The following is a 16,094-nucleotide window of genomic DNA, read 5'->3' on the forward strand; positions in this document are numbered from 1 at the left end:
CGGGATCGGCAGCGGCAGTGCAAGAATCACTACGTAAAACAATGAATATTCTGCACCTTGAACCAAGAACATTGCCCATGATGTTCGCGTGTGTGTTTACACACGTGCTATTCTGTATCCGGAATGACGATTCAGGATACATTTTTGTTTCATTACAAATACCGCTGGTTCCTATCTCAAACAAAAATTGCAAACAACCTACGCTGCATTCGTACATTCGCCGAAATTATTTCGCTTCATCTCACGGCGAAATACTTTTTTGGCATCTGCCACGGAAGCTTTCTCTCTCTCTCAACTGTTACAGCGGCTCGAGTAGGAGAATGCGGCCAACATCTCTGCGGCTTTTATACATCACCAACCCACACTGACCGGCGTGGTGAAGTATGGTCAAATAAGCCTCACTGCTGCGTGGACGCAGTGAAGGAAGCTCGTCCACCAACAGCGTGACACACGGGGGGGTTATTTGTGTACTTATATGTCATTCATAATTAAGCCTGACATATTTGCCAATTTGTTGGTGAACATATTTGAGTAAATTGTATTAGAATCCTACATTTTAACGGGATCCACGCCGTTCAATTTTAAATCTGGACCGGTTCGGTCGTGGATGATTCCGTGTCCAACACTGTCACACGCTCGCACTGCGCGATGATTGTGAACGCGTCATACACATCTCACGTGTGATACCCCGTATGCACACACACAGCGTGTCCACACAGCACTCGTGTGCACACACATCAATAATTCCCACATAGTCCTAAATAGTCCATAGCATGCACACACACTCATGGTAAGCATATCACACGTAGACAACGCACATTGCGTACACACATAGCATGCACACAACGCATAGCAAACACAGAACACACACACACACGTGCGTTCACGCGGACAGCAGACAGGCGGACAGCATGCACTGCAGCGCATACCCAGTGCGTCATGCACACACACACGCGTATGGTATAACGCAGTAAAGTTTGTGTGTACAACAGAGCGTGAGCCATTTATAGATACCCCACTACAATAGCATTGACTCGTCGCTCTGGAAGCGGAAAGCGACCACGTTGTTTCACTGCCGCCACGTATCTCCTCCCGACGATCTAATTACGCCGCTTACTATCCCATTGTTTGACAGTCTCCTCTGTAAGACACGGAGCCGTCACTTTCATGACATGCAGTCGTCACCCGTTGAGACAAAAGCCAAGAGAGGCGGGGTGGGGTCAACAGAAATCAGTGCGGTATCTACAAATGGATCACTGCGTACACACGGTTGTGTGCTTAGTATGCGTATTCCGGCTGCAATGTATATGTACTAGTGCTGTGTGTGTACACGGGTAAAGGAGAGTGCACGTACAGCCCCTGTAGTCTATAGCGACGTAAATCACACGCGCGGGTCTCGAGTATTTGGTGTAACTGTGTTGGCAGTAGCGCACAAGCGCAACTAAAATAAAATACAACTAAATACATCCGTCTTAAAATGTGGGGGAAAAAAACATATGATAGGCGACGTTTCGGGCAATGGCTCTTATCCATAGCACATGTCCCTTCGTGTGCCATTCAGAAGGGCCGTTACCAGAAACGTCGCCTATAATATAGATTTCCTTTTAATAATGTGTAGAGTTTAACCAAGAGGCGTAGAGCGGTGCCTATCGCGCACTGCGGGCGAGTATATGGCGTTGAGTAACATGTTTACTGCGCGTAAGCGATGGAGCAACCTCAACAGATTGACAGGTCGAGAGGGCACCTAGGTAGTAGGTTGTTGGACCGCGTAAGGCATGGTGAGAGTAAGTTTATCTGGGTCGTTGAGTGGGATGCAGCATAAACGAAACAGCGTACAGAGCTGTAGTTTGACATAGTGTTAATGCACATCGTGCATAGGGTGGCGAGCGCAGTGAAGTCCCAGGTCTTTGTATGATGTGCTGATTCTTTAGCGGTGTGAGTGCATTAGGGCGCTGGGCTGCAACAATCAACTTGGCCGCAGCGAACGCAGTTCGGCGAGTCGATTGAGTGGCGAGTGCTGTATGCAGATGAGTAAGCGCAGCGCTGTCTATAGAGTGGTGAGCATGTAGGTGAGTGAGCAGTGGGTCTATCATGAGTCTATAAAGTCTATAGAGTGGGCGAGCTGAGTGGCCACCGCGGGTTTCAAACGCGTAGGGAAACTACTGCGAGTCAACTCTTGCGCTGGACCACCAACCCCTCCCAGTGAATTCACCACCCACTCACTCGCTCACTCACTCACTTACCCACTCACTCACCCACTCACTCATCCATCCACTCTGTTACTCGCTCACGTAGCGAATACTCACTCAGCCACCCATTCCTAACTCACTCACTCACCTACCCACTCATCCACCCACTCGCTCATCCATCCATCCATCACGCCGTACTCACTCTGTTACTCGCTCACGTAGCGAATACTCACTCAGCCACTCATTCCAAACTCATTCACTCACCCACTCACTCATCCAGCACGCCGTACTCACTCCTTCGTTCACTCACTCACGTACTTACTCAACCAGCACGTAATTCACTCACCAACTCACTCCACACTCATTCACTCACCCACTCACTCCTTCGTTCACTCACTCACGTCGCACATACTCACTCAACCAGCACGTAATTCACTCACCAACTCACTCCACACTCATTCACACCCACTCACTCATCCGGCACGCCGTACTCACTCATTCACTCACTCAGGGAGCACGTACTCACTCAACCAGCACGTAATTCACTCACCAACTCACTCCACACTCATTCACTCACACACTCACTTATCCAGCACGGCATACTCACTCATCCACTCACTCAAGTAGCACGTCCTCACTCACTCAACAAGAACGTAGTTCACTCACTCCCCCACTCAATCCACACACCACTCATTCACTCACACAACATAGTGAATCACGTGTAAACGCACTCACCCACCCAGCAAGTCAACATATTCACTCACTCCCTGCACGCAAACTCACTCAACCAGCATGTGTAATCACTTGCATGCTTACTCGCACACTCAACACACGCCTTCTCACCCACACTCACTCACCTACTCACTCTCTCACCTACTACCCATTGACTCACGCAGCACGCAAACTCACTCCACCCACACTCGCTCATCACCTGACCTACACTCACACTCACTTTGACTCGACTGACAGGTCCTTGTACGTATTCACTCACCCACTCACCCACTCGCTCAACATTCACTCTCATTAATGTAAGTCCTTGAACATCACTGGCACATTCACACTCACTCGACAACACATTTTCCGACACTCCATCAAGTTCATGCTCACTCAATATCGCAAACATCTACACAAGCAAAAACACCACTCCGACAAAGTCACACTCACCGACACGTCACTCACCTACTCACTCACTTCGCCAAAGTTGTACAACTCTTTCACTCACTCGCACCCAGTTCACACTGGCTCTACGAAATTCACTCGTTTACCCCCCCCCACTCCTCCTCTACTAATGTCACAATCTGTGTGGCTCACTCAATGCTCGCTCGCTCCATCCCACTTACTCGCTCACTTCTTCTAAGTGCGCTCTTTCACTCGCTTGCTGGCTTCACACTCGCTCCCCCATTCTACAAAGTTCACACTCACTCGATTACTCACTCACTCAATCGCTCACTCGTTCACCCACTCGTTCACTCACCACTCACATTTTCGCCCACCAACTCGCTCTCCAACTCACTCACTCACTCGATCGCTCACTCGTTCACCCACTCGTTCTACTCACCACTCACATTTTCGCTCACCAACTCGCTCTCCAACTCACTCACTCACTCAATCGCTCACTCGTTCACCCACTCGTTCACTCACCACTCACATTTTCGCCCACCAACTCGCTCTCCAACTCACTCACTCGATCGCTCACTCGTTCACCCACTCGTTCTACTCACCACTCACCATTTCGCTCACCAACTCGCTCTCCAACTCACTCAATCGCTCGTTCACCAATTCAATAATTTTCTCAATAACTAACTCATTCGCACACAGGCGACCACTCACTCACTCGGCCATCAACTCGACTCACTCGTTTGCTCTTTCACACAATCGGTCAACTGAATCGCTGATCGCTCTTTCGCTCGCTCACTCAAAACACAAACTCACTCTCTCGCTCGCTCTCTCGCTCACCGAATCATTCACTCACTCGCTGAATCCACTACTCACTCGCTGTGTGCCGAGAGAGCGCGGCCCCACTCACCGCTCGCTGCGTCCCGAGCTGCACTGCACAGAGTTGATCCGCCGACTTGGGGCTCCTCCTCCTCCTCTTCTTCTTATTCTTCTGCTGCTCCCCGCTGCTGTCGCTGCTGCTGCTGCTGCTCGCCGTTGCTGCCACCGCATGCAGGGAAGTCCGGGCCGATGGCTGTCAGCTCAGCTGGGCAATGGGACAGGGCGCGCAGTTGGGCACCGCTCGGCTGTGCTGGGCAGGGATGAGTTCAGAAGTGCCGGGTCTGGGCGGCACTCTGCAGGTCTGCAGAGGTGTCACTGGCAAGTTTCCCCGTCTGTCTCCCCGTGTCTAAATATCTCTTTCAATCGCGTGTCTCTGTGTCCGTGTCTATGCGTCTACGTCCCTGAATCTGTGTACCTTTGTGTGTGTGTGTGTCCCCCACCACCACTACCACCCCCGTGTGTCTCGGTCAATGTGTCTCCCCGTGTCTCCCCCGAGCGGCCCCGTGTCTCCCCGCGTGTCTCCCCGCGTGTCTCGTGCCCGTGCCGGGCGCGTGCTCGTCTCGAGCATGTGCGGCCCGGGAGGCGGGGCCCCGGGGGAAGCGGGGGGCGGGGCCACCGAGACCCCCTGCGTTGAGAGGGGGGGGGGGCACGCGGGGGGTCTCGTGGCACCGCCCCCTCTACGAACAGCCCCCCCCCACCCGCACCAGTCAATGCCGTTGAGACGTCTGCTATTGGCTGGCGGAGCCGAGCGGGGCGGTGCCCGATCTCGCCAATGGGAGCGGCCGGACAGCGGCGTGGGGCCCCGCGTATGCGCTGTATGGAATCTAGGGGAGCCTGGACGTTGCATTTCCCAACGCGGATAAGCGGAGCGCGCGACCGCTCGGGGGGCTCCTCCCCGCGCGTCCCCATTGGGCGAGGGCGTGTGACGGTGCGAAACCAAGACCGCGCCTGATTGGTCGCCGCGCTCGTCCATCGGGAGGGGCGGATGGTGGCCGAGATGATCGCCCGCGGTGACGCGTGCCGGAAGAAGAGCGCGGCCCAGGTGACGCACGTGCGCGCCACGTGGTCCGCAGCACGCACAGCGGCTACACGTGGCCAGCGACTGCGTGTGTACAAGGTCTGTGTACTGTTACAAAGACAACGCTATAACCTCCCCCCCCCCCCGTATAGGTACTGGTAAAAAGATATAACCTCTCCCCCCCCCCCGTATAGCCTTAGACTGTTGGGGTAAGCGCTGTTAGCGAGCAGCACCTATGAGGACAGGCACTGCACACGAGGGGGTGGGTGGCCAGCGCCAGGCCTGCTACGGGCAGGTGTACTTCAACACACGAGCCGCGTGCTGCTATGAGCATACTCGGAACATGTGTGCTGCTGAGCATGTGTACTCGCAGGAAATGTGTGATGCTATGAGCACGTATACTCACTAGTTTTGGACTGCTATGAGGTGGTGTACCCACACGAGATGTGTACTGCTGAGCATGTGTACTCGTACACAGGAGATATATACTGTCCGGTCCTGTAAGCTACATAATGTCAGGTGCTGTAAGCTGCATATTTTCAGGTGCTGTAAGCTACATAATATGCAAATTCATGGAAATGTGGTGTTTATTGTACACTAGCTTTAGGGACCGTCCATAAATGACGTCACGCGATTTTTTACCCCCCCCCCCTCGTCACACGGCGTCACAAAAAGTCAGACCCCCCCTCAAATATGACGTCACAAAGCTCTGCCCCCCCCCCCCAAACCATATTTCCATTTTGAAAATAAAACATGCTTCAAATCGCTTTAAACTATTGTCATTGTAGTGCGTATTTAATATGGCGCTGAACTCTGATGTTGTAGGAGAAAACACGTATTAAAAAGGAGGCGTTGGAAAGCTGATTTTTAGCATAAAATTCACTTGAAAATATTCAACGTCGAACTAAAACTGCAGATGTTAAAAATATTACATTGAAATTCTCTTATAATGATCAAATATTAAAAGTAATTATAACTATTAAAAAATACTTGAAACTTTGTAATAGAACGAAGCAAAATGGAGAGTACAATTATAACAATCACATATTCATTCCACAGAATGAAAAAGCCCTGGTTGAATCATTAGAATCAAAATGTTTAATAACAATCAATAATAAAATTTACAAGATGTATGCTTCTCCATTCTCCCATGGAGAAGCAAAATACTGCTTCATGGAATGAATAAAAGGTGACCTTAGTAAATTTAAGTAATCAAATTGTTAATAATGAAAATTAGTGTTATAACAATTCTATTAAATTTATATTTATTTAAAGTTGCGCATTTTGATGTGACGTCACATTTCTCACCCCCCCCCCTCGTCACATCGTCACAAATGTCTGACCCCTCCCTCTAGGTGCGTGACGTCATTTATGGACGGCCCCACAGACACATTCACAAATTTCCCTTTTATATATAGATATTAAGGGTATATATTTTTCATAGCTTGAAATTCAAGCAGTATAAGCTGAGTTTATAGTCACCTAAGAGGTATTATGTAACACCCAAGAGCACGCACACTGATGATCCGGAGACTTGCTCACTGATGAACAAATACCCCACTTGTGTTGGCGTTTTGTGGTCTTGAAACCAAGTTGTCACGTGACTATAAACTACTTAATCGGAGTGCATCAGATGCGTGTCTTCTTGGTTCTTTCGGTAAAGTCACGTAGAAGAGAAATAATAAAATAATAAAAATAAAACAATAAAATAATTCTCACGACGTTTCGGCCACAACGCAAGCGTTCTACGTGACTTTACCGAAAGAACCAAGAAGATGAATCCCTGCAGTCACGAAAGCTTTAAATCGAATTTTATGCGTGTCTTCGTCATGTCTCTAAGCTATACACGCGCTGCCTGCTACGTCAAAGCAATCTCATTTTGGTTGCGGGGTTGACTCCGGCCATCATCCATAACATTACTGCAAAGGTGTCGAGAAGTCAACAGTGGTTGTCCTATGGAGAGACTTTGCCCCCCCCTCCCCCGCCGTGGGAATGTGGAATTTCCACCATTCGCTCAGGGTTGTGAACCGGAGATGAACACCATCTTCGTTGCTAATTTGAGCAGGGACTCGTTAATGTGCAATTTAAATTCATCATGTATAGCCCACTGCTGGATGAAGGCCCTCTCCACCACCCCGTGTAAGCCTTGGGTTGTTTGACCATACTTCACCACGGTGGCAAGTGTGAGCTTGGCGAAGAGTGGCAGGCCTGTGTGGTAGTGGATCAGATATCGCTCGTTTTTTTGGGTTAGATTGGGTAAATATATAAATGTGTCGTTAAACCCACCACCACCCGACACAGCCAACTAGTAAGGGTTGGCACGTAAACAGAACGTGGACAATTCGTCACTGGCACAGCACACCGGTGTGTTGGAGAGCCAAGCCTCAACATTTACAATCTGAGTACGACGTTTCGCCAATAATTCCGACTAGCTTCATCAGGCGACAGCCAGATATATATATTTACACGATCTAACCCGAAAAAAAAAACCACTTATGGATGATATTGGTCGCGAATGCCTACTACGTGTTAAACAGCGTTCATGCTGGCCGTGGCCGGAAATTATTGTCGGTAGTGGCTTGTTGAATCGTAGCGCAGTGCACGAGCCACTTCTCCCTCCCACGCGCTTGTAAGTAGCCTTTATATTGTCGGCCGCATCCGATCATTCTTCAGGTTTTTTGAGTAATCAGGAAAAGGGGACCTCTCCGGTGCGTTATAAATCAGTTGTCAAACGTCCCGCGGAAATGCGATACCTGCAAAAGCGGTGTGAAAAAGGGCTTGTTTTATTGATTTGCTCGCACACACTTATGACTAATGTCAGTTGTAAGTTAAAGTGCCAATCCATATGTAAGAAAAATACGCGGCGGCATTGTGGGTGAAGGCCCTTCTATTTAGCTGCGTTTATCGATTTACTGATTTATGCTTCGGAAAGCCACTTATCTAGCAAACAGCGTCACATTTAAATGTTTCCAACTATAGCTCAGCGTGGCCGCCACCCGTAAGTGACGCCGTTATGAGATGTTGTTAGCTGTGCGGCGTAGTAATATGGGGGAAGGTGGGGGGGTGCCTAAGAGACGCGAGATTGATGGGCTGGTGTTGGTATGGTTGGTGATGGCTTTAATCCAAGCTGTCAGTCACCGTGACGTCCCGACGCAAGGTGGAGCCGTGGAGGTGATTCGGGGATGGGAACCTCTCGGTAAGAGGCATTCTGGGTAATTTCCGATCAGCAACGTGGCCCTTGAATGCAACTCCGTCTGTGAGATCTTTAAAACTGAACAGGACTGAACCTGGTTATTGGGTTTGTAACCTGTCTGGGAATGCCCGGTGTTGTAGGCGTGGGTCTTGCGAGGCGATTAGGTATTTGGCACTGTTCGGTGACCCCCTCTGATATGCGTGGTGGCTTTTTCTCCCGAGTGCTCCGTTTTCTTCATTGATGATTGTGACTATGCTGGGTGTAAATGCACATTTCCTTCACGGATTAGATTTTTTTTGTGTCGTACCAACAACAAAAAGGCAACATTCGTTTCACTTGCAAACCGTAATACATTTTCTTGCTAACAAAACGCAATCAATATTTCTGCAAGCAGGGCTTTATTTGTCACAGAATATTTTCCAGCTCGTTGTTGATACTTGAGCAGCTTGGGAGGCAGCAGCACCGTGATTCGGAGCCCCAGCCGTACAGAGTAAATAGGTACATTGGATGTGGTGTGCCGGGTGCAGAAATCGTTTGTCGGATGGCTGACTTGGACAGCCCTCGTTATTGCGCGTGTGTGTGTGTGTGTGCGGGCGCGCGAAATCCTTGTCCGATGGGGAGGCTGGCTGTCACAAAGTTCCACGAGCGATATGAGTCGCGTAAAAATACACAACCCCCCACACAACGGCAGTAATGTGTGTGTTTACTTTCATAACTCATGAACGCCTTCTTCAAGTATGTCACCACTTATAGGGGGTTTATTTCTGAAGTCAAGCCTGCGGCAGCGGCGGTAGTGGTGGCGGCGGCGGCGTCGGTGACGGCGGTGGTAGGGGTGGCGATGACAGCAGTGGCGGTGGCAGTGGTGGCTTGAGGTGGCGGTGGTAGCGGCGGTGTGTATGCGAGCTGGCAGGCGCGTCCGCACGTCCGGCCCTATCGACGTTCACCGCGCACCCGCGATTGCACTCCAGCGTGTGCGCGCATGTGCGCTGAATACAGGATCCATTCCTGGCTTATTTCACTCCTAATGAACTGTAATAACCAGTGCGCTGTAATTGCTTGTTAGCAATTAGGGACCCTGATGCACAATTTATCGCGGGCTGTTTTAAATTAGCTGCCGATTAAATGGGCTGCTCGTTAATGAGCGAGCGAGTGGGGCAGGACGTGCGGTGGTGGAGGGGGATTGCAGAGTATCCGCGGGCACCCTTTCACTGTTGGGAGCGCTGGGCTTTGAGCCGTATATTAGGGCTTAGCCGGCACTTTGTTGCGCTTAGCTAAGAATTCCCTTCCTGGTTATTACCGCGTCCGTGTTAGGTATTTTATATCCTTAGCATTTTAAACCATTAATTGCAGCATTAATATTATTCTAAATATTTTTTTATTCTACACTACGCCGTGCGATATACTTAATCGTTTGGGCTGCCCTCCTCGCTCCGAAAATTTACGTGGAAAAGGAATATAATGAGCCTATTTACAAGCAAAGCATGTTTGGGTTGTACACACACACACACACGTGCGACCGTCGACCCTTCGCGCGTGCTCGTTTTTGAGCGGTACGGGTTATGCCGCGCGCCTGGTGGTGTTTGGCCGCATCTCCAGATTTCTCGAAGATATTTTTCCTTCCTTGATCCGCAACGCCCTCACGGTCCAGGAACAGCTTTGGGCCCCTCTCAAATTGTTATTTTGGAGCGCGGAGGAGGAGCGCTAGGCGGCGTGGTCTTCTCAACAGATCCAACGATAGGAAAGGCGTTGGCACAGGAGCGCACCGTGTGCGTGTGTGTGTATGTCTCGCGTGCGGCTTGGGGTGCGGAGCGATGTGCACAGCACCCCGGACGACTCGCTCGCACGTAACGACCGCCTCGACTCAGACGACACGATTGTAAATCCCTTTGATGCATCCCTTCTCCTCGGCCAGCCTTCATCTTGTTTACATTATCGATCTCTGTTAATCGTGTCCAACGACAAATGTTTTCAGCGGTAATATATATGATATGTAATTTTTTATGGGTTTTTGTTGTGCGATCACTGCACCGTTTGTTTCCCGCTGTGCCTGCAGCCGATCTCCCCTCGCCAAAGAGACTTGGGAGTCGCGCTGGGCTGTCACCGGGTGACGAGTCGAGGTTCCTCTCCGCCTGTCTCACGATGAGTTAGGCCGGGTCGGATAAAAGCAGAACGCTGACCGCCAGGGGAATCCATCGCGAACAGCAGGACAACGTGCTTTAGCGATGGCACTCTTGCCAGAGTGCACCGGCTCTGCTGTGTGTGCGCGCGTGGTAAAGCGGACCTATTGTAGGCCGGGCTTGCAACTATAAAGCCTCACCGGGAAATTTGACCGATCCTCACGATTCAAGTGTCGAGATTCGAGTCAAATTTTATTTGCGTGTGTTTTTGATGACCCCATTTGTACGGTATTGTCTGCTCCGTTAGCCTCAAACTGACCTGAGCAGACAGTTTGCGTGTAATTTTCACGAACAGTAAATAATAGATTCTTACATGCAGGATTTGTCGCTCTTATCTTAAATGTATCGTTTAAATAATTAATAAGTCGTTGCATCGTTACGTGCCGTTGCATGCTCAGATGGTATACAGAGTTATGCTCGGGATGATTTCCCTACGAAACAGCTTCCATTGGGATTAATTAAGTTCATACTCCCGTTGCTTGTAAACAAGACAAAGACATATCCCCCATATGGCCTGAACAGACTGTTGGGGCAAGTGCTGTTAGCAAGCACCTATTAAGGCCGACATTACACAGGAGGGAATGGGTGGCCAGCACCATGCCCGACCGCCTTTGTCTCCCCAGTGATGATGTTTACTCACTGCACCAGGTACTCATTTGAGGCTGAGTCGCCCAAGGAGTTTTTTTGAACACACACACGCATGTACGTGCGTACACAGTCGGCCGTTCCCCCTTACGCACGCTCAAAACACTTGCCCGCAGCACTTCTAATTAATCACACGGGCGGTCGTGCCTGCGCTCGTGAAAATACAGACGTTCGCGCACGCACGCACGCACGCACAGATGCGCGCGGGCGAATCCGACGGCGTTCGTTCTCCGCTCGGGAGCATTCTCCCCGCGCGGTGCGGCGAGCACAGCGGAAGCGGTGATTGCACGGTTTCTATAATCGGCCAGCCTTTCCCGTTAAGCACCTTGAAGATGTGCCCGCGATGGCTGGGGCGGCGGCGTGCGCCCGCTAGCCGGGTCCCACGTCGCCGCTGATCCTGCGCCAAGGAAGCGACGTCGCGACGTTATCTGCGGTTGCCTTCCTGAGCAGCTGCTAAATGGGTAACGGAGCTCGCCTCGTTTAACCCCTGTGTGATTTTTTGTTTTTACTTTCGAGCCTGCGTGTACAGGAAGCCGCCGCCGCCACCGCCACCACCGTGGTGTAACGGTTCGTACACTGGACTTGTGATCCGGAAGTCGCCGGTTCGGTTCCATCTCCCCCTCCCCACATGGCAAAGGAGGTCGTATAATCTTTACAGGGGCTCTATAAAGGTGCCTCTAGTGGAGGCCCGTCTTCTAGTAGTGGCCTGAGCAAGCAGTTTCAGGGCTGCAGATTTATCTGCCTGTGTGTTTAACTCGGGGGGCAAAATGTTCCAGCTGAACCTCTTCAATATTTGGCCGCTGTTGCCAGAATGTGGCTGCTGATGTGGTCGATGTGGTGACAGCACAGAGCGCGTTATTCTTGAAAACTCTGCTTCCTCCGTGGCCATAATTGGAATTGATTTGTGGATCTAAAATATGTCACTGGATTGTGTCCTCCGAGCGCTGTCACTGCGCTCGTATTTTAATTCATCGCCAGACTCTCGTTCGTCTCGCTGTTTGCGCTGTGCCCTGATTACAGCGATGGGCACTGGCGAGGCCTTGCTGCCGCCCTGCTCTTCCCCTTCCTGGTTAATTTTAGTTTCGTCTTTCAGATTTGTTTTCTTTTCTCGCTCCCAAACTTAACCCCCGCGATCTCAGAGGTGGCTGAGGTTTCGCGACGGTCGCAGCCAATGGGTGCCCACCAATGCGTGCTGTGCGTTATTGTGCAGTCCCTTTTGTCACTCCGCTGCTTGATGAGGGAATCCCCGCGCCGTGCGAGTCGTGGTGTCTATTCAGCCGTACTTCACCTCGTTGGGTCAGCGCCGGTCGGTGGGGGGGGGGGGGGGAAGACTGATTTTGCTGCACTGCCCTCTGGTACCCACCACGCGGTCTGTTGGGGGGTAGCAGGCTGTGGGGATTCCCTCGTACTCGCAAATCTTCTGACGACACACAAACAAAACCGAATAACGTGCAAGCGGGTCACCCGTTTGACCGCGATCAAAATCCAGAGTGGTTTTTTGCGCGGTCGAGCGTGGTGTTGTGCGGCGTGGTGGAAATTCCACATTCATTCGATGGGGTTCAGGTATTTCCAAAGGACTTCCACCGTTGATTTCCGCACAAAACCTCGCTCATTTTATCGACCGTGGAATAATGGAACGGGCCGAGGCGACCAACCCGGCCGCGATTTGAACTTGCAACCCTTCTAATTGTGAGCGTCGCTCTCTACCACTCGAGCACTTGACCCAGCCGCTTAAATGGGCGATGTTAAAGAGCGTGCCACGTTAACCGGTGTCAACACGGACACGCGCGCACACTTGTCGTCTTACAAATGGAAGCGACAAGGACGCCAAGAGCGGCGGTGATATTTTGAAACGGCGTGGTGTGTGGCGGTGATTACCCCCTCCACGGTAATGGGCCGTTGAGAGCCTCCCCTCCACCCGCCGGACCTCTCTGAGAGATTGCTCTATAAAAGGTGGTGCGGCACTCGCTGCCATTAACTCTGCGGCAGAGTGGAAATCTCGTGCATCACCGCCGACACGGAGATGGACAGCGCCGGGCCTCGCCGCGGCTCCATCACGTGGAGTTCCTACTCCTCTCGCCGCGTCGTTTCGTCCGCACGCCCGCCCGCCCACATTTTAGTTCGGGGCCCAGGGAACGTCTTTCCTTTGACTGGAAAAATGTTCAGGTGCCTTTTTAAGGGCCGCCGCAAGCCACCACGCAACGCCTCGGCCACTGCTGTCACTGCAAGAGGGACCAGAAAGGGACCTGAACCTGGTGTTGTCGCCCGGTTGAAAATATGCCCTCTCTCGTAGCCGATCGTTGATAAGATGCTTGCAGCGACAGATGAATATTGTTTGTGGCCCATTTTGAGGCGGTAGGTCCCCGTGTGGCCACGGGCTGCGTGAAAGTAAGTTGTGGGTCACGTCCGGCCTTGCAGGCCGTACGTTGCTGTAAATAAACTGGTTGAAAGTTTCGCCAGCCGGATGAAATATGAATAAATAAACATCTAATCCCATTTGCTAGATATTTAATTATGCAAATACCTGGATTGTGTTCCACTGGTTTATTGATCGATGGATTTAAATGTTGATTTTTTTTTGGCGATAAAACACAACACCGCCATCTGTATGCAACCAGAGTCTGTGATGGGCTCGCCTTTTGGGCACCGACTGTTCTTTCAGAGCAGAGAGACTGACCGTGACGTTGATAAAACTGGGACATCCATAAAACTGGGACATTTAATAAAAGTTGACAAACGGTGCCAGCGGTTCCCTATTGTGGACATCGCGTATCACACGATGCTTAAGAAAGTCAAAAACACGAGCGTGCCCATGAACTGATTTAAAATTATAATTACATAACGTAAATATCAAACTACAATTTTGGAGACAATTCTTTTGCACGTAAAATGCAGTTCTCGTCTTCTCACTCCCACGACGGTGAGTTTATTCCCTCCGTGCTCGCGCATCGCCGCTAGTTTCTCGGTTTGTCTCTTGAGATATCCACGCCGTGCTCCGGTGCGGCAGCAGCGAGTGATGAGTCCGTTGCGAGGATCCTCAGCTCTCCGTTTTCGTCGTTGGCAGTTGTGACTCGCGCCGACGCCAAGAGGCGCCGCCGCTGCCACCACCGCTGATGCTGGTTGGAGCCGCCTTCCGATCCAGGGCCGTCGCCGCCTTCTGCTGCCGACTGTTGCACGCGCGCACGGTGGGTTTGTCCCCCAGAGCCCCTGCTGGAGCGATCGTCGCTCGGGTCAAAAGATCGCGGGGCGCGGGAGCGCGTGGTTCGTGCGCGACTCGCGATGATTAGCCAAGATTTTGGGAATTGCCACTGGTTTGCATACCTGTCCAACACCTTATCATCAGTGCCGACTTGTTACAGACCAATTCAGACCTTATTGGTCACCCCGTGCCCCTTATACAACCCTGTACAAGAATACGGGTAAACCGTATGGGTTGACAGGCATGCTGGTTGCTAAGCAAGCAATGGTTCATCGACTCGTCTAATTGAAACCGATTGTGACTGTGCTCACGTTCCATGCGTGTGAAAATTGATTGTTGATGATTTATGTTAATTGTCATGCAAGTAATTTGTTAGTTTCAGAATTGTGGAGCAAACAAAACTGCTCAAAAGTAACATGAAAGATCAAGGAGCAATACAAATGAGACCGTAATAACGAGACCAAACAAGAATCGATTTTTTTATTTAATCGTGACGAATCGGGACAACCGTGTTGGGGCACAGGTGGGAATTGCCGCATGCGCATAATTTATATTCTGTGATCATAATTCAGCGCGAGACTCGATGTGCTTTTGAAGCACGCATTATCGATGTAAAAATCTGTTGAGGAAAAAACCTACAGCGGCTGCAAAATTTCCCCGAACACACGCTGAAGTTTCCGTGAACCAAACGCATTCATTTTATATCATCAGCAGCAGGCTTGGTCTACAATCGCGCGTAAAGTTAAGTCGCCACCATATAACACTAAACGCGTCTCAAATGAAAATGCGGTACACATCTGGAACGAGTTTCTTTCCTCGTATTATTTGTGTTCAGTTAAAAAAAATTCGTGGCCTCCCGATCGTGTCGCGCCGTGCACCGTGCGCGGATCGACTGTCGCCGCGGCGTCGCGGGCTTCTCCTGCCCGGATCTGGCGCCCCCCGTTGGCCCTCGCCCTGCGCTGCAGCCGCCGCCTTCCGCTCCTCCGCCGCCGCCTTCCGCTCCTCCGCCGCTCCCAACCGCTGCTCCCAACCATCGCTCCCAACCGTCGCCCGCGCCGCTGCCATCCCCTAGAGCTGCCGTTGTCTAGACCAGCGGTCCCCAACCTTTCTGGCACCAGGGATCGGTTTCATGGAAGATAATTTTTTCACGGACCGGGGAGGGGGGGGGGGGTTCATCATTGGGTCTTTCTCCATTTTCAGAAGAAGCTCTCCAGCGACGTTTGTTTTTTACTCATTTTGGCTTGCCAAAACTGTGGGCTTACCAAAACTGTGACTGAGACGAGTGCGCAGTGCGGGAAAGAGGAGCAGACGGAAGTGGTGAATAATAAAACAATGGGGGCGGGCCACGTGCGGACTCACCGCTCTCGCCTCCTGCTGCTGTGCGGCCCGGTTCCTAACAGACCACGGACCGCTACCGGTCCGCAGCCCGGGTGTTGGGGACCCCTGGTCTAGACGGTGCGAGTACGTACGTGGCACGCGCGTACGTTGCATATGCTGTTGGGTGATCGTACCGCGTGTTGTATACACACGTACGTTGTCTACGCGCCCGGGTTTCCACGGCCGGCCGTGACTGGGTGAAGGGCGAGAGGTGGCTGTGTCCGCTTGCGTCTTGCACGAGTGGGAATTCGACGTACATTTAAACTCTGTCGAGGGCCAGATAAGAAGGCTGTTGAAGCCG

General features: G+C 51.3%; 2 protein-coding genes across 4 annotated transcripts in view; one reads left to right on the forward strand and one right to left on the reverse strand.

Moving 5' to 3' along the window:
- LOC133352070 (E3 ubiquitin-protein ligase RNF220-like) overlaps window positions 1-4,719 on the reverse strand; it is a 119,090-nt gene extending 114,371 nt beyond the window's left edge. Inside the window, 1 exon segment of the mRNA XM_061567809.1 lies at window positions 4,216-4,719. The gene's annotated coding sequence lies outside the window, so the exon portion shown is untranslated.
- ERI3 (ERI1 exoribonuclease family member 3) overlaps window positions 1-16,094 on the forward strand; it is a 55,816-nt gene that overhangs the window by 4,422 nt on the left and 35,300 nt on the right. The window contains exons 1-2 of one of the 3 annotated variants that reach the window (XM_061567811.1): window positions 5,160-5,301; window positions 14,282-14,402. In XM_061567811.1, the coding sequence (XP_061423795.1) occupies window positions 14,331-14,402 (72 nt within the window). In that variant the 5' untranslated portion in view covers window positions 5,160-5,301; window positions 14,282-14,330. Of the gene's footprint in view, window positions 1-5,159; window positions 5,302-14,281; window positions 14,403-16,094 lie in introns of those variants that run through there. The other 2 variants (XM_061567812.1, XM_061567810.1) reach the window with 2 other exon arrangements.

Source organism: Lethenteron reissneri, chromosome 39 (assembly GCF_015708825.2).
Source record: "Lethenteron reissneri isolate LAM-NWPU_2019-01 chromosome 39, ASM1570882v1, whole genome shotgun sequence".
Classification (NCBI taxonomy): domain Eukaryota; kingdom Metazoa; phylum Chordata; class Hyperoartia; order Petromyzontiformes; family Petromyzontidae; genus Lethenteron; species Lethenteron reissneri.